At 30.7% G+C, this 25,019-nt stretch overlaps 1 protein-coding gene across 1 annotated transcript in view; it reads left to right on the top strand.

Annotated features, from left to right (window-relative positions):
* Nucleotides 1-955: 955 nt before the first annotated feature.
* The window catches only part of LOC143062657 (LIM/homeobox protein Lhx9-like), a 35,447-nt gene continuing 11,383 nt past the window's right edge, over nucleotides 956-25,019 (top strand). Inside the window, exons 1-3 of the mRNA XM_076234345.1 lie at nucleotides 956-1,370; nucleotides 5,463-5,668; nucleotides 13,965-14,311. Of these exons, the coding sequence (XP_076090460.1) occupies nucleotides 1,257-1,370; nucleotides 5,463-5,668; nucleotides 13,965-14,311 (667 nt within the window). The 5' untranslated portion in view covers nucleotides 956-1,256. The remainder of the gene's footprint in view (nucleotides 1,371-5,462; nucleotides 5,669-13,964; nucleotides 14,312-25,019) is intronic.

Genomic DNA, 25,019 nt, shown 5'->3' on the forward strand with positions numbered 1-25,019 from the left:
GCACTTCAGCTCCAAAAAAAAAAAAGACAAAATATTTTATTCCTCATACACAAAGTTGAAACGTGTACAAGAGGTCAGACTACGTATATAGAAAAAGTGGCTATCACACCTCTTCAGTTTCCACCTTATGATTATTATGTACCGTTCAGTGTAAATTTTGTCAATATTTACAAACAAATATGCTTCTGTATATACACATGGGACACATATTAAACATGTACAAAGATTGTGTAGCATGTGGTCTTCGTATATACTTACACAATAACAAAATAAGCATAATAGTACGATATAAATATAACATTGTGTCTCTCTTATGCGTCTTTTATAGATTGTGTTGCAGACCTACAGTAAAACCTTTAAAAAAAAACATACAATGATGTGTTTCCATAATTTTTATTGTAAAGCCAACTTTCTTTTCAAAACATTTATCATTATATATATATATAGTTTATCTGTTGACAAAACCTCAGAAAAAGCGTTATGCCTGAAACAAACGGAGAATATAGATTAATCGGCTAATAAAAACATACAAAATTTAAGATCATAAATTAAAGACGATTTTAAGATTTACTTTTCCTATTATGTGACAGAAGAAATATCAAGCCGTTTAGAGAGAATATCTCACAATTTATTCAATGACCAGCGTATTATCCCCGCTGTTTCCATAAAGAGATAATATTTCCAAATCTGGATTACATGAAGTTTGTCGATATTAAATCAAATATAAAGAAAAATACACGTAAATTGTAGTAAAATAATGGATATTTTAACATTCATCCATTATGTGTATTCCGAAAGTATAATTATGATTGTACGCTCCTCCTTGTTTTAGAAAAATGATTGATTGTTTGTCCAATGAAAATTCGATGAAGTCGGATTATTCTCAAACTGTCAGCCAAATATCTGTTACAAGTGTTGAAATCTACATTCTCCAATCAGGCTCCGCCTATTTTATTATCAGAGAAATTCCGCTTGAGGCGTAATAGTGCTTCAATCTGAGAACAAACAGAACGTTAGACTATCGCATTAGAACAGTTTTACTTTGCAGATTTAAATTTTTTGTCATAACAAAAACTTAAGTAAATATTAATATTTAAAGGTGTTTGAAAAATCTTTTACAAAACAAAAAAATCTTTTAAGAAGCGAAAAGTTTTTTTAAAGACGACATTTATGTTATTTTCACGCGTGGACATGCACTAGGACACTTAAGGTTAAATTCGAACAGTGAAAAGTGACCGATTTCAGTGAATGTATACATGAAAGAAGAGGGAATGGTAGAGAAATCTAACCTCACCCTATCAGAGGGGGGATTTGAGACCTCTCATTACTATGGCACTGATTCACACTTTGACCATCATGCTGGAAGCAGGGTAAGTTATAATTATTTTTCTTATTATTTTATTTTATTTTATTGAAATGCAATTTGTTTTTTTGACAATAAAGCATGAAATGTATCAAATTATCGGCATACAGGAGCGTCTGTCAAGGAGGACAATATCAAAACAACCATAAGGAATTCCCAAAAAAAGACTTGAACTTACATTTCTTAATAATATGAACAAAATGCAATATTTTTATTATTTGCTAATAATATTATTACCATACGCAAAAGTAGGAAAATAAATGCGTGTGTAACAAACAAGAAAAATGATGAAATGAACTTTGAAAATTAGAAATTACGTCAACACTGCCCTAGACTGCATTTGCAGAGTCGAAGAATTTTTGTTGAAATATTTTTCAAAAAAATATAACATATTACAATTTTCAAAGTTTTGTTCAAAAGCATCATTTCATCAAAACAAAAGGCGGTATTTAGTATGATATTGATATTGATATTATTATTCCTAGATGTATCATTAATATTAAAATGATGTTGATATTTTTTAAAGATTTAATCCTTCGTTTTTCTTAAATTCCAATATTTGAAGAATTGATTTGAATAGGAAACTTGTTAACCATATTTCGTTGAATGCTATAATATGAAATTCATGGAATATACGTTTTAAATTATTGCTATGTTTTAAATTAAAAGTTGTCAACTATTTACGTGCAGTGGATAATATATATCTATTTCAAAAATTCAATTCAGTTATATATATTCATTGTCATATAAACTCTTAACAACAAATTTGTGACAAATTATCTCTTACAATCTTAAAGAGTTTGCTTTGAAATTAACGAATGCCATAATTTGTTAGTTGTTTTATGAGAATTAAATGATACAAATTGCAGACGAAAAGTAGACAGAAATGTTACAAATTGAATTACAAGATGGTCTAAAAATTGAGGAATAAATATGTGTGACTGTGATAATCTGGCGGCATGTTTCGTGTTGTACAAACTCGCTAATAATTGGTGTAAACGAGATTAATCTAACCGCAAATTAACCGATAATAAAGTGGATTTCCTTATATTAATAATTTGTAACATTTCCTGACCCTTTTCTGTCAACTGTTAAAATGAAATAAAGAGAAACTTCAAAGCGGAGATCTATTTAATATTTCCCCTATCTCAATATTAAAGTGATAATTTGAGAAAAAGACAATAAGAAGAATAAGGCTAAAATACCAAAACGTTGCAAATACATGTATATATATATATATAATGTTTGCTGTTTTTCTGTGTAGCATCTAGACGATTCGGTGCTTATTAAGTTTGATAGATGGACTGTTTTATAAAATATACAAATATATTTTTATGTCCACTGTCACTTTTATTTTATTTTTTGAGAATCACAAAATATATAAGTTTCAGTTGTTGTTTTGGAAAAATTTTTATGAATTATATTAAAAAAATTAATTCACCAAATTAGGACACGGCATACAGCTTATAAACAATAATATGTGCATTACAATCTAGACAGTAGATATGTACTATAAAAACACAAACACTCACCAAAATTACAACATATTTTAAGTCAATTTAATATATATTTTCATATTTTCTGAAGAAAAAAATGATCATACCAGATATATTGTATTTTGTTGTATTGTATATACGAAATAAGACGATGTGGTATGAGTGCCAATGAGACAACTCTCCATCCAAGTCACAAGTATATATATGCATGCATGCATACTATATACATATCTATCTGCTGCGAATTGTTTACCGGAGAAGACTTGTTTTATCACTTTTTCAAATTTAAGCAAGTAAAATAAGCGTATATCAAACAATGTTGTCTATGCATACAGCAGTCTAATTATTTTGGTTTGTCCTTACATATTTATTTCAAGTATAAATTAACTTTCAATTATAGAAACAAAACGGAGAAATCCCAGCTATTGGATAATAATTATGTAATATGATTTTTTTGTTATTTGAAATTTTCAGATATCATATTCTGTTTTGTTTTAAACTTTAAATGTGCATTTTTAAAACCAGATGTTCGGAGAGTCTGTAACAAAAATTAATCCTGACACATTCTTTTACATAAAATCCATGGCTAAGTAGCCTGATAAAACCCAGAACAGTTTTATGCATGCTTATTTTTTATGTTGCTTTCACGGAAAGAATTTTGCATTTAAAATAGTTCTCTGTATCCTGGGTGTTTTTGCTTATCAGGAAAGTGTCACCATCGAAATACATCGGCATTTATCACTCGTGTAAGATGCTTATCGAAAGTTGGTGATTGTGTCAGAAACCGATCGAAAGTGACGCCTGAAATTAAGGGGAGCAGATTGCAGATAATATTTATGTTGTTCTCAAATCGTTGTGAATCTATTTATATAAGATTTGACATGTTTTTAGAAATTCTAGTCATTGAACGTAATTCAAGTGTAGCAAATATATATATGCGCAGATTTTTTTCATTTGTTGCATATTAATATAAAATATAATGGTTTACTTTTACAAATTATGACTTGGATGATGAGTTGTCTCATGGGTACTCATACCACATCTTCTTATATCTTTTATATATTTACATTATCACAAAATGAAAATACAATATTAACAACATAGTACTTCCATAGGTATACCAATGATACCTACAAGTTTTTTTTTTATTGTGAAATATACACGGAGGTGTCTGATCCTATTGCTAATGCTATTGACAATAAAATATGTTTAAACTAAACTGCTATGGAAGTTTAACCTGAAACTATGGGACACAAATAAAACATTAATCAGACAGGCGTTTTAGCCAACGTAATGGGCGTAACAAAATGTATTCAATTTTTATGATTGCATGTCTTCAACCCAATTTTTTAATTACACTGGTCACATTCATACGACTACAATAACATTTTAATTTGATAGTAAGCAGATGCGTTTGATTCGACAGAATGCCGGTAGTATCCGATTATTTACTCGAAAATTAAGTAAAGATGGGTCACGTGCCTATAATAACATACTACAGTTATTTTAATTACCAAGTACTTTTGGTTAATTGCTTTAAGCATACGTTCTAAATAATAAAAATAAATCTTGGTCCAATTGTACAAACGATTTTTATAGAGTTGAAAATCTCGAGAATTTGTCACGCCGATGATACCCGTACTGAAAATGTCAGAAAGCTTAATTAAGCAAATCGTCTGACAGAAAAAAATGTCTTTAGGGAATGTTACAGATTTTTTCCAAAGATCGGTTTTTCTCACTGGAACAATATTTTTAAAAGTATATGTTTTTTTCTATTTATAAATTATCTGTAAACTTTTTTACCAAAGTATTATCAAATTTCTCTATGATGTCTCTCTATGCAGACAAACGACCATTTTTACAACTACAAACAATAACTTAGAATAAACAATATATTCATTATGATATTTCTCCGAAACTATTTTTTTGTTTAGACATATTTGTATTCTCATTGATTTCGTGTGGGAAGGTTGTATTTTTCATTTAATCATAGATACACTGTATATAGCAAAAACATAATATAAAAAAGAAGATGTGGTATGATTGCCAATGAGACAACTATCCACAACAGACCAAAATGAACTTAAACAGACATTAACAACTATAGGTCACCGTACGGCCTTCAACAATGAGCAAAGTCCATACCGCATAGTCAGCTATAAAAGGCCCCGATAAGACAATGTAAAACAATTCAAACGAGAAAACTAAAGGCCTTATTTACGTAAAAAAAAATAAACGAAAAACAAATATGTAACACATAAACAAACAATAATCACTGAATTACAGGCTCCTGACTTTGGACAGGCACATACATAAATAATGTGACGGGGTTAAACATGTTAGCGGGATCCCAACCTCCCCCTAACCTGGGACAGTGGTATAACAGTACAACACAAGCCCACTTTTGATATTGCATTGCTACACAAAGATACTCGAATTAGAATATGAATTTAGTAAGCTATAATTACTAGTAATTAAAATATTATAGTACAAATTATTTGCATCAATGTTTCTATTAAGATAAAATGGTTTATTCCTAACTTTTATCAGTCTTTCGTAATACCATATAGTATTCGTGTTTATTATGTGTTCTTTTTTTGCAGACTATGCCAGTCCTTAATAAGTTTGAAAGTCAAAGTTTTTGTGCTGGATGTGGTATACGTATACTAGATAGGTACTACTTACTAGCTGTAGATAAACAATGGCATGTATCATGCTTAAAGTGCTCAGACTGTAAAATTCAGCTGGATTCAGAGCTCACCTGCTTTGCAAGAGGAGGGAACATATTTTGTAAGGATGATTACTTCAGGTGAGAATTTACTTCCTGTTTGAAAACGAAGTTTTAGCTGACTATGCGGTATGGGCTTTGCTCATTATTGAAGGGCGTACGATGACCTATAGTTGTTAATTCCTGTGTCCTTTGGTCTCTTGTGGAGGGTTGTCTCATTGGCAATTATACCACATCTTTTTTATATTGACATATATATATATATAGATATGTTGGTATTATCTTGACTTTTAACTTTGCTCGTTATGTAAACTATTCAAATGATGAAAATTTAGGGGGCATTTAGTATTAGTTTTTTCTAGATAGCACCTTTCGGTCACGGATCTAGGATTGGATGTTGAGAGGGTCCTCACAAGTGTTAGTTAGAGGACCCTATTTTGACCCCCCCCCCCCCCCCCCCCAAAAAATAACATTTTTTAGATGGAGCCCATGCAGTCCGAATCCGCGCCAACCTTTTATAACTTAAGGCTCAATAAGTCAAATATATATATATATATATATATGTGTGTGTGTATTTCACTTTGTCTGTATATCCATATCGTGGGTTGTTGAGGTCAAGCTGTTCTATCCTAAATATAGAAAAAGATAAGTTATAGAGAGAATCAGGCAAATTTTACTGTATTGGTCCAATGTTGGTCGTTCGTCTATTCAAAGTATGCTTCTAAATACGACAAAAAGAGAAGAAAATAAAACATTAAAAATTCATTGATACATGTGAAAGATGTTCTCATTTTATGTATTTTACCACAAGATGTGATTTTGTAGAGTATTTACTTGACAATTGTATAAATTGCAAAAAGCACGTTTTACAAACAAATGCCCATGAATCACAAAATATAACGACTTATCATCTATTGAAAGATTATAAATAATTTGTTAAGTTAATAGAAAGTTTTTTCACTTTATCTTACGATTTCAATAAAGCTATTTAGAAATCTTAATTTTTAAATATCAAGTCTCCGGTTGAACATTAACCTTGTATATGAAAGGATACGAGTATTTACCCGGAAATTTGGTTCCATCCGAGATTTCTTTTTCCATTTACTTATTTAAATATTTGTTTCAATTTTACAAAATGCCAAAGGGTGTTCTTGAATTAATAAAATAAACATGAAACATTTGATTTTACTTGTTTCAAGTAAGGCTTTTATAAATTATTTAAATATTTACTGATCTTGTATGTCGAAAAGTAATCATGTCAGACGACTTAAATTCGGTCTTTTTAATTTTAGTAAAACTGAAGTTTTCAAAATTGTGAGTTCATCATACAGACGGTTAGATTCTTTGGAAATTTAAATATACCAATTGTACTAACATGTTTTCTTCTTATTCTGTATATTACTATGTATGTCTATTATATTTTTATAGTTCGTACTTCAAATTTAAGTAGTAGATTATTTGTTCCCATATATTATTGGTGTTGTAATTTTGAAGATTATAGTGCTCTTCTTGGAAACAAACAATGCTAGTATTTTTCTTCGTCTGTTAGCAAGTTTTAATCTTAAATTTCAATAGTGCATGTAAATTAAAGCACACATGAAACTATGTTATTATATGCAAAATTATCTTTCTTTATACCTTTAATATCTTCGGTTTTTTTTAAGAAATAAAGAATTTTTAATCTTGAACTCAAAAAAATCTATTTTCAAAAAATATAAAATGATTAAAGTTATTGTTGAATATTTTTTTCCAGTAAACAAAGAAACACAGTCATATTCCCCCAAAATGAAGTGTCAGCTTGTGTACTAAGTGTACATGCCTAAAACTAAATTGAAATATGCGGGTATGTCAAAGGAAACAATATCGATTAGCCAAATCAATTTGTAACGGAAAATGTTCTTTTTTATTCACTACTTAGCGACTCATATGTCGGCGGGTATCTTTTGTGTAACATTGGTAATCTGTATTCATACCTAATAATTTTATATGCCCCGCATGGCTTGGTATTCATCGTCCATACAATACAGTAATTTTCTAGCGTCATTCTCAACTCTCCCGTTTATTTAACCTTGCTATACGAATCTTGGTGGTCTTATTTCCCCTTTTCAATCCGTGTAAATATTTGATTAAGTTCATCATGTAGTATCATATTTTAATATTTATAGGAACAAGAGTGCACTTTAAAGGTAAATAACTACCAAGCATTGAGAATAAGTTAATGAAAAGGAACTTTCTTTTTCTATAGAACCAGGTATTAGCGCATGGGTTCTATCCCTGTTTGTTCTTTTGTATGCATAGGGGTTGTGATTTCTAAAATTTCCAAACGGAATTGGAGATCAACTCTGTATATGAAATAAGAGACAGATTTCTCTTTTTAACATAAATATAGATAAAACTCAGTTCGATATGAAATTTACATAGAAAATTGATATATATATATATAGCGTTTTTCAATCGACCACATTGATATACTATAATCATTTGCATTTTTGTTATCCATTAAGCAAACAAAGTAAGGAACTGGCTTGAAAATCTTCTGTTATAGGCTCCATATACATATTGATAAAAGTTACACTTTTGTTGTGCTCATATTGTATTTCATGGTATATCTTTGGATTAATTCAGTTCGCTATACAATTGTGTGAAACAACATTAAAGTGTTTTTGTTTCTTTTTCTGCACTTACATTCTGCATCAGTATACTTTGGGCATTGCACACAATAGTGTATTACTGCACTGTTTATGAAGTCGCTCTGAAGTCCAGTTGCCGATATTAGAGTGTAGGACAGCTATGCAATATATATACAACTTACTTTCTCAGAAACTTCTCAAACATATTATACCTAAATGTGTCCCAATGCTTACTGGAGACATCAAAAGTCTATAAATAAGTCTGAGTATAGAAGCAGTCTTCTTCCTATGTCTGTGAAAGTTAGAATGAATACTTCTTTCATTGAATTCATAAAAATCTTGCTTAACTGTAAGGACCTAAAGTGCATTTTGAACAGCATATCGGACTCACGTATGGCAAGTATGTCTGTGACCAAACCGAGCATGCGTAGTTTCAAACTACACTTATAAGGAATCATACTACGCATAAGCGCGGGTCACGATAAAGAAATCCAACACATTGCAAAAACGCTTATAACCTAAGCAGAATATAAGTTGCAAAGTTTTTTTTTTCTAATTCATCTAATAACTTAACGTTCTTATTGTAAAGAAAATTGGCCAAGGGTATTTTGGAGCTGTTTTTTTTCTTTCTACGACGTAGAGACATATATGTAGTATAGGTACATAAGTTTCTGTATATACATTTGCAATCAAATCAGCATCATTATGCATATACATAGGGCCTCTCGTTTATTATATACAGTGTATATAGAACACACAGTCAGCTTTCAGTCAAAACGCGTGTGAGGTTTTAAACTATGAATTTGATTTTTTGAAGAGCAAAATAAAGAAACAAGATATTTTTACGTGACGAAGATAAATATATTTCTGACAAAATCTTTCAGTTGGAGTATTTATAAAAAGTCTTTAATCTCTAAAACAAACAACACAGAAATTTGGAGTTCTTGTGTTAGAAATGTGCCGATATTTGTTAACCTACAAAGAGATTTAAACTACTCTTGAGTACAGCCTTGATTTGTTCAATTCTCCTATTGAATTTCGATCAAAGAGTGGTTTGCTCATCTAAAACAACGACAGAACTTCGAAACCTCGCGTACAAGCAGACGACAAACTGCAAAATCACGTCATCACGGCATTCATGCATCAACACACTTTTAGTTCTAGGTTTAAACAAAGGAAATTGTGTCATTTTTTCTCCAAAATTTAGGCTAAATTCATGATAGATTCGAAATTGTGTCAGGTTTTTTTTCCAAAATAAAGGCTTTAATAACAACATTCCTAATTTTATCAAAAAAATATGCAGTACATACATGTATATATAAATCTTTGACCGAAACAGTTAAAAAAAAAAACCTTTTCGTCTATGCCTAAAAAAAAAAACCTTTTCGTCTATGCCTTTTAATATGTTTTATGTTTATTAATCTTAATTCGATCTCTTTATTTTTCCTGAAAGAGAAAACAATATTTAATATGAACGTAAGAGATTAACCATTCTTCCAATTGCAAATGATTTAATAAAAACTTTGAAAATAAGGTGTGAAAAAATAAATAAATGGCCATTTATCTGGAAATAATATACATTTCTGTGTATTGATATTTTTATTACAATAATTAGAAATACTCAATATCAGTCAACTGTAAAAATTGGCACCAGAATTCCATGCTTTTAAGATTTTCAATTATGAATTTCAGAAAATATTGTTGATCCGTAACTTAACTAGAATTGATAAAAAGTCACCGAAGATATGAAATGCTATACGTATTCACTACTGCTAGGTGCTAATCTGTCAGTTCGGAAATTATTACAAAAATATTTAGTTATAATTTGTCGTTCCGGACCACCAACCTTGACGATCTATTTCGTCGTTTTCCTGCTTTTTAAGCATTTTAGAAGCAGATTATATCAATGCATTTAATACAATCACTGTTGCAGGAATCGCTAGAGTTTTATTGACAGACGAGACTTCGAGTTCATTGGCGGGAAAATGGCACGGGGCGAAACTGAGCTTGAAAATGTCATTGGAAACTTGATTTTTCATTCGCATGATTTAAATCTTTGGTTTTGTCAGTTGGTAAAGAAATCGTACCTGAGTGCTGTACTAAGTTGAACTACTGATTGGAGGATAAATTGTTTTACCAGAAATAAGACCGGGAGGGTACTTCGGTGCGTAACACTCGGATATCACTATACCAGTCGCAAGTTTATATGTTTTTATACAATGAAAGAGAAACATATTTCGAAAAATATCAATATTTCGGTTTATTTTCAATTAATTTGCTTCTAATTTTTGGCGTAATGATATGTTTTTATTGAAACGAGCAGAAATAATTGAACCAAATGAACTTTGATCCTTGAACTTCGATCGTAAGATAATGATATTCGATTGGTTACGAAATACCTTATATACATAACTGCATAACCAACTTCTATGATTAAATGGATATATATATATATAATATTGCAACTCTTAAGTTTTTAGCTGTATTACGAATCAGCAGTTAACAATAACATGAAAATAAAGAGTTTATTTTAATTGAAAATAATAAATTTTAGACTTAGTCATATTGATATAGGAGGAACACGTCAAGTTGTATACTTTTTTCGAAAACATGAAAAAGCAGTCAAGAGTTCCACTTGTATTTAAAGAGACATCAAAACTTGAAACCTTAAATACTATAGACATAATATGACGATCCGATTGTTTTACATAAAAAAATGTAGTGCAGATGAAGATCACATGTTTGAGTGTATAAAGATTTGCATAGAAATCATCGATGAGACCTAACAACACATTAACGCAACTGTTCTCTTCCTCCGAGAATAACGTGTACACCAAGTTCAGAATTTTATAATCATTATCAATTTGTTTTTACATTTGTGTTTTTTTGTTAAGTGCCTTTTTCCAATTAACTTAAAAATGACTTTCAATTGTCAGTGTATTTTACCTTCGATAATCAATGTATTCAACCTTCGATAATCCGTGTGTATCATCTTCGATGATCAATGTATTTTACCTTCGTCCCTTTTTTATGTATTACTTTAGAGTGCAAGTTTACCTTCGATAATCAATATATTTACATTCGATAATTGGTGTATTTTACTTTCGATAATCAGTATATTCTACCTCAATAATCAATTTATTACTTTAAAGCGTATTTTACATTCTTTGATCCATGTATTTTACATTCGATAATCAGTGTATTTTACCTTCGATAATCAATAACCTTATAAAGTATTATTTTCGAGTATGTTTTACTCTCTATAATCTGTGTTTTTTACTTTCGAAAATCAGTGTATTTTAGCTTCAATAATCAATGTATTACTTTCGAGTGTATTTTACCTTTGCTAATCAGTGTATTTTTACCTTCGATAATTAATATATTGACTTTCGAGTGTATTTTATCTTCGATAATCTGTATTTTACGTTCGATAATCAGAGTATTATTTCACTTTTCTTATCAGAAAAAACAAACGATTTTTCTCTACACTGGCCAAGTATCTGAGAGTATCTTTACGTTATGCTTTCAATATTAAGCAAAAACAGGTGGTCAAAAAATTGCAGGTGTTTAAAGACCAACGGAACTCAGCAAAATTCTTCCTGTAAGAAGAGGTCAAGGATCAAAGAATATAAAATTTGCAGAAATATGATGAGCATAGTTTTATAGTTAACTAAACATTAATCAAATTAATATAAAGGCATACCTGAGAAAGAACAATACAGATGTTATGCCAAACCCGGAACAGATGACGGGTCTGTACCAACTGTTGTGTTTGAAATTATTTTTACCAGATGTAAACGTACAAGTTGAAAAAATAAAAGGACGATCTGTATAAAATTTACTTATATCTCAACAAAAACTATATTCAAAGTAAACATTGAAGTATTTATTAGGTTTAAGTGCTAACACGTGCAGCGTTCCCCGCCCAGTGTACTCCCACCGCCAAACATTCGAAGTAAATACAGATAAACTCTTGAGAACCGTCCATTGGTCAAATTTAGGTTGTCAGTTGCAACGCAAAATATTCGGATAATCATTAAATGAATGAACATTTCGACTAATTTATTAATTAAGCCTTTACGAGTAGTCCTCGTGGCAATAAGTGTAAAAATATTTATAACCTAATTGAAAGCACCCGGTATCGCATGTGATAACAAATATACGTGTTTTAATAAAGAAAAATATGCAAGTACACCATCCATCACAAGCTATTATTTTATTATAACTTTGATTTTTAAAATGATGCACCTTTAACTATGCCTAATACAAATGTAAGAATATGCTTTTTTCGTTTGAATTTTTCACAAGTTTTTTAAGTGTTTCATGTTATTGGAAGTCTTGTAGTTTGGATAAATTCATTGTTGCAGAATATAAGGGATTATGGGTAATTTCAAATGATCGCTATGACATGATAGTGTATAAGTGGTCGAAGACAATTATCATTCGGAAAAAAAGACCAAACATAAAACTTAGGAAATTAGTTTGAACTAAAACGTAAAATTCGTAATTTATTTAAGCAAACATATTCTTTATAATTAAAACGCCATCGCTCGAATATTTCTGTGTAACGAAAAATAGAGGAAAGTTATTCTACAAATATACATACATGTAATACCAACAATATATGCACACAGCCTGAGACAAAACAGCATTGAATCGAATTCCTGAAGTCTTAAAAAAAGAAGAAAAAAATAAGTTCTTAAAGCACCAGAATTTATTAATACAATTCAAAATAATAATGAAAAAAGATTTTAAGTATCCGTTGAAGAAATATAATTGTCAAAATATAACTTTAAAGTTAAAAAAAGTTATGTTAAATCCCCAATGATTTCTTTGCATTTTAAAAAAAAAAGAGATTTCATTGAATGAGAATTCTTTACATGTTATGGGTGGTCTGATATTTAAAAATGAATCATGACAAAGCGATTTGAACTTTTCTTTCAGGGGCGTTTATTTGGTTTCCGGATCCACTAAGATACAATTGCATCCCACCCCAGTTCTAAGTATACCAACAATTCTTTGATTATCTTTTGAGATAGCAAAGGAAAGAAATATCTTTTCCGCTATTTCGAACCAAAACAGGTGAGCCTTTAAGGCGCACTTGCACTTGTATATACTAGCTAGTACTCAGTTCAAAAATGATGTAAATACATTTTTAAGGGATGTTTTGTTTTAAAGACTGTGACGGCGTGTTATAAGGACATTAATGTTCTCTTTCATTTCTTATGAAGGGGTTAGCAGAGGATGATAACCCCCCCCCCCCCCCCCATTTCCCCGACCAAAACTTTTGACTCGGACAAAAAAAAACAAAAACAACAACTTAAATTAAAAAAAACAAACAGTTTTCATATTTTATCATTTTCGGTAAAGCCGACCATACGGTATAGGTTTTTCCAATTGTTGAAGATCGTACAGTTGCCTATTAATGCTTACATCCACTTCATTTGAACTTTGGTAGATACATGTAGCAATCTTATTGGCAATCATACCACATCTATTTATTTTTAAAATAAATGAGAACAGCCAACCATACGTAAATCAGAATATGAATCTTCTTTTAATTCCTCCTTTTTTTCTGTAGAAATGATTTAAAATAATCCATAATCAGGAACTATCGTATTTTAAACATAGCTTAAGTACTGACCTTGTTTCTTTTGTTGACACACTTTTATTGTTATATTTTCTGAACATCTATATCTTGCAGGATTTGTATATAAATTTATAAAATGATTTTATTGTCTTTCCAGACGATTTGGAGTAAAAAGATGTGCGAGATGTCATCAGGGGATTGCAGCAAACGAACTTGTTATGAAAGCGCGGGATTTGGTCTATCACATAAACTGTTTCACGTGTTCATCCTGTCACAAAGCACTTTCAACCGGAGACCAATTTGGTATGAAGGAAAATCTTATTTACTGTCGAAATGACTACGAGTTATTATTCCAAGGAGAGTATTTTCAAAGTTTAACAGACGATTTATCTTGTCATACAGATGGACATTTGCCCTTTTACAATGGTGTTGGAACTGTACAAAAAGGACGCCCTAGGAAAAGAAAAAACTTACAAGACAATGACTTATGTCCCCCAGGAATGGGTGAGTCTCTTATTTTATAACTTTTATGTTTATCAGACAGAAACTACAATAAAACCTGCTTAAGAGACCACGTGTATTAAGCAGACATCTGTATTAAATAAACACCAAATTTAGATCCCCCTGTAGTACATGAATTGAACATTTATTAAAAGATTATGCATGTAGAAGAATGCATCTGACGTAACTCAGTGGATTATGCATACATATGTTTAATCCAATCATCTATACGAGACGGAGTCTTGTGCAATGGACATTTCCTTTTTATTTCTTTCGGTTTAAAAAAGTTTTGACAGGAAATTGTTCATGAAATATGATGCAGTTTCAAAAGATTTAAAATACATGTTTTTCCACACAACAATATGAAAGCTAAGTGATGGTACTAGTATTCCCTTCGCGGAATTTAGAGCCTTTGGGCTACTCCGCCGAAAGTGTGCCAACTAGTTCCCTAGTCCACTCGACAGACTGAGCTTGAATGAGATTCAGTAAAGACCAGAGTTAGCTTAAGCAGCTTATGGATAAGTGCTTTATAAACCATGTGCTTGGTTTCAGATAGTTGCTTTTATTATATTTTTTCGGTTTGTTGTATATAAACTTGCGTACAAGGTTGATTTTTTCTTATGCTTGCCTTCCTTTGAAATTTCTCATACCTACATGACCATAAAGCGAAAAGATTAAACAATCACACATCAGATTAAGGAAAAGGATTAAGGAGACTTTGTATATTTTTTTTGTCTGACGATTGTAAACAATAAAAAAATCCGGACTGGATTCTCGGAAGACATTTTTAAAACGTCCTTTATTGTTTTATTTGCGTTTACAGTGTATATATTATTGTTGGCAATAATAAAAGGAATTCTCAAGGTCCGGAGAATTATGTTTTATTTTATTGATGAATACGACAACAGGAAAATGAGGCATTTCTGGGTTTCTGTAAATTAAGTCTGTCTTGAGGAGTAATGAGGTGTCAGATATAAACGTTCGGAACTCTCAATTCTTCGATGAGGGATGAAGGTGACGAATGATAACCTACTGAAATCGGCAATGGTTTAAGAATTCCCAAGAAGTGTCAGAGTTGGAAAATGAATCCATTAATCATGAGTCTTGAGCTATCAAGATGGTAGTTATTTGTATAATATGAATAAAAGAAAGCATTGTATACAGCAATTTGACATTAGCCTAGCCGTCCTATATAATGCCATAGGTAAACCTAAGCTTCGGATCATTGCTGGACAGTTATGGAACAGAATCGATGGCCAAAGTAACCCTTAACGATGGATCTATAAAGTTTGCATATTTTAGCGCATAAATCAGTTGCGAACATATTTTCTGTGTTCAATCTTTTCAAAAGTTATAGTGATACTGTTTTCCGGAGCACAAATGTTCTTCCCGGTTTTTTTTTTGGCGTTTGTTACTGCAAATGTTTGCTTTCACTATTTGAATTTCATACTATTGTTAGCTTTTTTGACTTCTCAACTAGCTGTTTTCGTCTTCTGTCATCTTGTATTGCTAACGATCTACGTCTAAGTTTTTTTTAGTATTTAGAAAATGTTTTGATTGATATAATATCCAAAAACTTTTTTTTAGAATGAGATATTATTTGAATACTATATAATAATAGTCTTTTATTCAGAAGCAATACAGCTTATAGAATTTATATATACAAATATAATAGCATCAGTGAATAATTACATACATGTTTTATAATTACAAACAGTTTGTATCAATGGCGGAGAATGACAACAAATAATATAAATAATGAAATATAATGAAATAAATGAATGCACACCCATTTTAATCAAAAGTAAGAAAACGAGTACAAAGACCCTTTTTAAGATTTATAAATTCTATCAAAGCTGTTTCTATTCTGTCACTTGTAATAGTGCTTTTTCGTGTATAATCCTATAAAAATATCAGAATTTGCAAAAAAGAAACATAGTGACCTGTAAGTTTTTAAAACCTTTTTGAAATTAGCCCGATATAAATAACATTTTGGCAAAGTAAAAAAATATCTCCAACCCTCATTAATATTATGGACGTGCATTATAAACTTCTTTGTGTAAAGCACAAAAAGGCTATATAGCATCGTGTGAAAACCTTTCCATAATCATTTACAAAGTAGATGAAAAAGTTTCAATTACAATATGAAAAAAATATATAATAAATTTAAAATCTTGCTGACAAAGTTTTTTGAGAGGTCAGGATAGATCTCTCTTGCACTGTACCGTATTATTGAATGCATGATATTTAATTTTTTTTATCGACCAGCGATAACCTCAACATAAGTCATATCTTAAATGTACCAAAATGACATTCTAAAAATGTTGTCTTAAGTCTTGCATAAGTTTATTTAATACATGTTGTTCATAATCCGTTGTGTATTTTATTTCTGATAACAGTGAAAGATTTTTGGATAAACTGAGAATTTTGATAACAATTTCATCAAATTTCCAAGTTTCATCTGATATTACGATATTTTTACATTTTAGAATAACAAATATTTTTTTCTTCACATTTTTCCCTCTGGTCTTTTATTTACTCAAAAACATTGTAGATATTGAATTATACTATGTTCCGATTCAAATCAAGATAACGTAGGCTTCAGAAGTAGGATAAATTCTAAAATTCTGATTAAATGTATTGATTTTTTGTATGTGCTATTTAATACATATTTTTTTTAAATAAATAAAACTAAATAAAATAAAATACATTTTTGAATTAAACTACATTAGTAAAATGTCAATTCGGAACTGACTTCTGCTTTCTTTCACACACTAAGAATTTTATCTTAATTTCTTTTAAATTGAAAATTAATGACGTTGACCCTGCATCATTTCATTATCTCTCAATGCTAATGACAGATTTAACGTAACAAAGACGTAACGTCGAAATGTATGATAGTAACGCATCATTGCCTGTCATCGCTTTCTATCTTATAAAATCAACTGTGAAGATAACATTAGAAAATTTACAAGATATTTTTTTTATAAATATTTTAAATTTGAAAAAAAACTTGTAAACACGTATGTTTAAAATTCATCATTGATGCCACTTTACAATTTATAAAAAAAAATAAAAAATGCAGTAAATGAGGCAACTCTCATCAGAGACCAAGTAATGCACTAGTTTTAGTATTGGTCACCGTAAAACCTTCAACAATGGGCAAAACCCGTACCTCATGGTGAGCGATGGAAGGCCTTGAAATGAAAATGTAAAATAATGTTTGTTTTATTCATCAACAGCGCCGTCAAAATCAGTCCAGATCAGAGCACTAAAATAAAAAATGAAGGAATTTAAAATAACACAAAGAAACGCTTGCAGTTCTCTGTTTCAAAAAAATATTCTTGTTTTTACATATATTTAGTTTTAAAATATATCATTTTTTTTTTAATATATTAAATGTCTTAGACAACTCGTCAAACTAAAAAAAAAAAGTATGTGTATTTTTGTCACTGCAATCCCGCCTTCCAAGATCAATACAAATTAATAAAAATTGATTGACGGAAATTGACAATCAAAAGGAAGGAGCTAAATGTAATATGCATTATCAGAATCAATGAAGAGAAATCCGACCTTATTATACTCTTGTTTAAATAAGAGATTAGTTTTATTAAGAATCTCGTAATTGAAAACGATCTAGCCTTTTGTTGTTAATATGATTATGAAAAATCAAATAGGAAATTCATAGCTCTCTGAATATTATTGTTTGTTTTCATGCATAATCGAATGGTGTTGAATTATTTTCATGAAAATTGAAAATGACAGTATTGCGAAAATGTGTCAAGACGCAATTTGATATTTAAATGTTTGATTTTATTTCCAAAACGATATATTAAACTTGTTGGTTTATATAATGCACAGGACGTATTTTATTTATTTCAAGGTTTTGATCGAAATGATAAAAAATACAAGGCAGTATTTCGTTACTCAAAACGTTGCTCATAAAACTCCAAAGTCCTTTCTGGCGCGCTTGTCGGTCATTAGTCAAACTGGAGACCTAAATTCCAAAATGTCAAATGTCTTGAAGAATCAGAGATATGCGCATCATAAAATTAACAATTTGTATAATTATCGAAAGTTGTACATTTATTAAATCTCAGTGCGCGTGCCATATTGTCTTTAATGGTATAGCTGATACAGACAAATTATGTCTATTTTATTTTCAAGATGTAATCTTGGACGGGGTCGTGGCACCTACAACGGATAAATTCTGTCAAAACTGATTTTTAAGATAACAGACATTTTCTGACCACATAGCAGAGAGTCCTCGGATGTTTTCATGTTGGTTTTGTGTAAAAAAAGTAAAACTAAAATACTGAACTCCAAAAGCAAATTCAAAAAAGGGAAGTCCATAAAAACAAATACTATAAATATACACGAAAGATATGTTCGAATCAAATAGCTCCTCTTCTCGTTGTTTTAACTTTCAGTGCTATTAAATATGTTTAGCTATGAGCTCTTTGTTTATTTTTTAAGGGGACAACGCGTGTTGAATGTTGTTCGTATCTTTGAGTCCCCATAAAGAACAAATGCATATCAAACATACATTCTTTTGTTATTATGTCATCTTAATATTCATAGTTATTGCCAATTAGACGCAAATATAATCGGGAGCTTGTATTTCATAAAATAATGCACAAACGGCAATTTTTACTGTCAAACGAAAGTAAGAAAAATCTGTCTCACTGAATTCGAGTAAGCTGAGATTTGAAGTTGTTTTTAACAAAACGTGAGAAAATATATGTCATCCTTTATTTTGATTCTACTTAACACACCTGAAGTAAACCTCTAAACAAAGTATTGATAATCTGACGATTCCAACTGCGGCCATGACCGCGAACTGTAGATAATCCGATCCCGCGGCCATGGTCCCGACAGTGGTAATTCAATCCGCCATTGTTTCATACCTTTTCTGTTTTTCAGATTTTACAGCAGGGGTTTGGACAAAATTGTGACAATTTTCCCATTCATTCGCCGTCTCTAAAATAAATACAATAGCTTAACAATTGGTCAAGTACACTTATAACAACTGTACTCGTTCGGGCTTCAAGGTGAGATTCTAAGATGGCGGTCGGACGTTATTTAAACAGCTTGAAAGGTTGACATATTTGTTATTTTGCATAACATGTCTGAAGATTCTTTTTCCCCAAAGCAACATTTCAGTGAAAATTCGGATGTCGAAGAAATGAAGTGAATTAAATGTATTTGCAGTTATATAACATGAATAATAAGAAAAAAAAACACCTTTAAAACCTAGGTTGTAATCAAAGTTTGATGTTTCTGATCTGCCTACTGAATCTGAGCTCGAAGTACAAACTGAAGTCTGATAAATTTGAAATAGTTTTTAACATAAAGTAACTACATTGGGTGCTATTCATGAACAACGCAAACAATAAAATTGAGAATGGAAATGGTGAATATGTCAAATAAACAACAACCCGACCAAAGAGCAAATAGCAGCCGAAGGCCACCAATTATTGAATCAGTTTGTGTGTACCTTCCAAATGTTTGTTAAAACTTCGAAGTAGGTTCCATATCATATGGAAACATGGTTTCGGTGTGAAGCCTTCTACGTTCTCAGATGTAACGTTTCTCTTGTTTTTCTTACCTAAAAAAAAGTTTTATAAATTTACAATCATACAATGATAATGTTTGAAAGCGGTTTATTAGCGCGTTCAGTGACAAGTAAAAAACCATAAAAATCCTTTTTTTTTCTAAAGTAAAACGAACTAAAACTTTTTTCGGCCGACGTAAGAATAAAAAGTAAAGATAGCTGTTGAAGTTTTTCTGGTATAAATGTGATTTTATCAGTTTATTTTCCGTTAAATACAGATGTTTTGTTACAAACTTTAGATGTTTTCAATATCACTTAGATTATCTACCTTCAACATAATTCAAAATTGTTCTTTCCTATTTTTTATATAGGAGAGTGTATCATCAGAATCGTTATCACTTAGACGCTTTTTTCAAAGAAATGTCATACCATTTGTGAAGACGATACGATAAAATTGCCGTCATAACGACGTGCTTTTTACAGAAATCTTTTAAGAAATATGAGCCCAATCTATAATATAACAATTTAGCGTCAATTTGTTATTGTACAAGGTTATCATAGGTTTATGATAACTGATACATATTGTTGTACGGTTATTATCCAGGCAATGGGAATCTTAATAAAAACACGGGCTCAACATTTGTTTCAAATCAAGACCAAAGCTGTTAGTATATATATTTAATTCTGTGAGATTCGACTTGACTTCAAAGATTTCACCTCGATAATATATCTACATTTGAAAATTGATTTATTCACTGAAAATCAAGTGCAAATAGAATTCCATCCTACAAGCTCGGTTCATTTTGAAAGTTTATTTTTGCCTCAGTTTTAAATCGAAATTGTGTTGTGTTGCGTGCCGTTTTGGTTTGGTCGTACCGAATTGTCTTTGTTTAGGGTAGTATTTTTAAGTTTGTTTTTTGCAAATAATTAATTGTAAAATAGATTCCATTTAATTTACTATTGTTGTTGGATATATCGAGTACTTTTGAAGATGTAGTGGGAGAAATGTGAATTAAAGCATGCATGCTTATGGAATCAATTTAGTAAAAGTATACCGATTTTGACAAGAAAATGCAACAATTGAAATATTGAACAAGAATTTAGTTATTTTCATTTTTATTCAATCAAAAGGTTCATTCTTTGAGCATTGACAATTTGGCATTTCAGAATTCTGTTATCTTTCGTCATCTTAGATGGAGAAATAGCAGAGCACAATGGTTGTTGATTTTCAATCAAGTCGGCAAAATCTTGACGCAAAAATGCAATTTAGTAATTTAAATTTGTTTTAAATTAACATTTATTTGTAATTTAAATTTACACTAACAAATTATTTTTCTTTAGTTAGATTTTTGTTGCTTGATTTCATTTTTAGCTCACCTGGCCCACAGGGCCAAGTGAGCTTTTCTCATCACTTGGCGTCCGGCGTCCGTCGTCCGTCGTCCGTCGTTAACTTTTACAAAAATCTTCTCCTCTGAAACTGCTGGGCCAAATTAAACCAAACTTGGCCACAATCATCATTGGGGTATCTAGTTTAAAAATTGTGCCCGGTGACCCGGTCAACCAACCAAGATGTCCGCCATGGCTAAAAATAGAACATAGGGGTAAAATGCAGTTTTTGGCTTATAACTCAGAAACCAAAGCATTTAAAGCAAATCTGACATGGGGTTAAATTGTTTGTCAGGTCAAGATCTATCTGCCTTGAAAATTTCAGATGAATCGGTCAACCCATTGTTGGGTTGCTGTCCCTGAATTGGTAATTTTAAGGAAATTTTGCTGTTTTTGGTTATTATCTTGAATAATATTATAGATAGAGATAAACTGTAAACAGCAATAATGTTCAGCAAAATAAGATTTACAAATAAGTCTTACTACCGAAATGGTCAGTTGACCCCTTTAGGAGTTATTGCCCTTTATAGTCAATTTTTAACCATTTTTTGTAAATCTGAGTAATCCTTTACAAAAATCTTCTCTGAAACTACTGGGCCAAATTAAACCAAACTTGGCCACAATCATCATTTGGGTATCTAGTTTAAAAATTATGCCCAGTGATCCGGTCAACCAACAAAGATGGCCGCCATGGCTAAAAATAGAACATAGGGGTAAAATGCAATTTTTGGCTTATAACTCAAAAACCAAAGCATTAAGAGCAAATCTGACATGGAGTTAAATTGTTTATCAGGTCAAGATCTATCTGCCTTGAAAATTTCAGATGAATCGAACAATCCGTTGTAGGGTTGCTGCCCCTGAATTGGTAATTTTAAGGAAATTTTGCTGTTTTTGGTTATTATTTTGAATAATATTATAGATAGAGATAAACAGTGAACAGCCATTATGTTCAGCTAAGTAAGATTTGCAAATAAGTCAACACGACTGAAATTGTCAGTTGACCCCTGTAGGAGTTATTGCCCTTTATAGCTAATTTTTAACCATTTTTTCGTAAATCTTAGTAATCTTTTACAAAAATCTTTTCCTCAGAAACTACTGGGCCAAATTTAACCAAACTTGGCCACAATCATCATTGGGGTATCTAGTTTAAAAATTGTGTCCGGTGACCCGGTCAACCAACCAAGATGGCCACCATGGCTAAAAATAGATAATAGGGATAAATTGAAGTTTTTGTTTTTGACTTATAACTAAAAAATTAAAGCATTTAGAGAAAATCTGAAATGGGGGTTTAATTGTTTATCAGATCAAGATCTATCTGCCCTGAAAATTTGAGATGAATCGAACAACCAGTTGTTGGGTTGCTGCCTCTGAATTGGTAATTTTAAGGAAATTTTGATGTTTTTGGTTATAATCTTGAATAATATTATAGATAGAGATAAACAGTGAACAGCAATAATGTTCAGCAAAGTAAGATTTACAAATAAGTCAACACGACCGATATGGTCAGTTGACCCCATTAGGAGTTATTGCCCTTTATAGTAATTTTTTTATATTTTTCATAAATTTTTGTAGATTTTTAGAAAATATTTTCCACTGTAATTAAAGGGCCAAGTTCATTATAGATAGAGATAATTGTAGCAACAAGAATGTTCGGTAAAGTAAGATCTATAAACACATCACCATCATCAAAACACAATTTTGTTATGAATTTATCTGTGTCCATTGTTTAATATGCACATAGACCAAGGTGAGCGACACAGGCTCTTGAGAGCCTCTAGTTTGTAATTTAAGACTTTGAGGGGAGATAACTCAGAAATAGTATAATTTCTAGAGGAATCTACATAGCTTTTTTTATGATATAGCAGGAAAAAACATAAGGTAACCAGATTTTCTCGTTTGATATTATTGAAGCATTTTCTCAGAGGTATCTTCTAGTATTTTATTTTAAAATTCTTTCATTTAGTTTTCAAGGCGCGGAGACATATTTTTTTTTGAACATATCACAATATAAACTTCATTTTGGCAAATTAGAAAATGATCTTATATTTTTTTAGTTTATATTCTCATGCTTTTTTAATAGGAAACTATAAATCTAGAATGCAAATTTCCTTTTGCCGAATTTATATTTACCGATAAATAGTTTGTGAAAATATATCTTGTGATTCAAATAATAATTTAGATCTTTAAAATCTATGTTTATAAAAATCTTTTCACTCCGCCAACGGACTGGGATCTAGATAACTATACATGACGAATGTTATAAATATAGATAATAAGATTGAAAAGATAAAATTATAGGTGCATATAATGTAAATCGAACGGTTTTTCCTCGACAAAATATCAAGAGGCTCTTCCATATATAGTAATTGACATTAAAAGATTTTTGGCTGCATCTCAGACTCAACCGACATCTGGTAGCGGATGTATCAATCTGTAAACATCCTGATGGGATTTTAATTTCGATTATTTTAAGGGTGTGGGTGTTAAAAAATAATTTGGACAAAACATGGTTTTATCAGTTAATTGAGTTAAGTGTTGGTCCTTTAGAGATATTTTGTCACAAATACTTTTACGTTTTTGGCATGGTGTATTTTAGACCAAAACAGTCTATTTGGTCAGACCTTAATATTGAGACAGCAAAATTATCTTATTATGATATGAGATAAAGAAATATAAATGTAGATTTATAATTAAATGAACAGTTTAAATTTCATTTCAATGTAAAATTGATAGTGTATCATTTTGTGTCTAGGTGATTTTCATGTTGCCCATCAAATGTCCTTATTAATTAAAACAATACATATTCTTATTGTTATTGTTAAAAGAAAAACATTGAATGAACTTATAATTAAGCAACTAATTTTATGAAATATTTCCAGTAATAATTTTATAATACAATGTATTATATACATAGCTAGCCCCTCCCCACATTTGTGGGAATTCTTTTGATTTTTTTGTGAATCACGGAAAAATGATTGGAACAGGCCCCTCTTATGCCGTCAGTGCCACCCACCCACCCCCTTTTCTCCTCTCTTTTATGAAAATTTCTAGATCATCCACTGATTTCTTCGGTCTCGCTCCACTTAGATTTTATGCGATTCTTTCAGTTTTGTTATGTTTGTCTGTAAATTTCAATTAGATTATGATGGCTAAAGGATGTAGTAGTAACTACACTCTATATAGCTAAATTTCAACTACAGCACACACACATACACACATACATATAGTATAGTTGTCATTTAGTCTCTCGAGTAGATGACTTGAATATCAAAGCTGCAACGGATTACAGACGGTGTACAGACTATTTCGATGGTGTAAAGTACTTGCCATTGTTTGACCTTTATATATCAAATTTTCGTGGAAGTCTTTTGTGGGTTTGAAACAAAAAGGGCTAGCATTTTTATTTATCTACTAGTATATAAAAAATAATGCAATCTCGAAAAAATCTTTGCATTTTTTGTATGCTTTAATTCACTGTTTGATTCGTATAGAACTTTATACTATTTTCTGTTCATCTGACCTATTAACACTTGTATCTTTCGTGTACATCGGATGGAGTCAATCCTTGAACGGATCCCAATACTTGACACACTGAACCATAAAGAATTCCGAAAGACCGGACGAAAAGGAAGTAAGAATTAGGACACAAGAAATCGGCAATTGACCGGTCTTAGCACCCAATATACATGAACAGTAGCCGACAGGATGTATATAGCGAGTTTATCCAGAAGTGGTTTAAAACTTAATGATTAATATCCTTACTAAAACACA

The sequence above is a fragment of the Mytilus galloprovincialis genome, chromosome 2 (assembly GCF_965363235.1).
Source record: "Mytilus galloprovincialis chromosome 2, xbMytGall1.hap1.1, whole genome shotgun sequence".
NCBI lineage: Eukaryota > Metazoa > Mollusca > Bivalvia > Mytilida > Mytilidae > Mytilus > Mytilus galloprovincialis.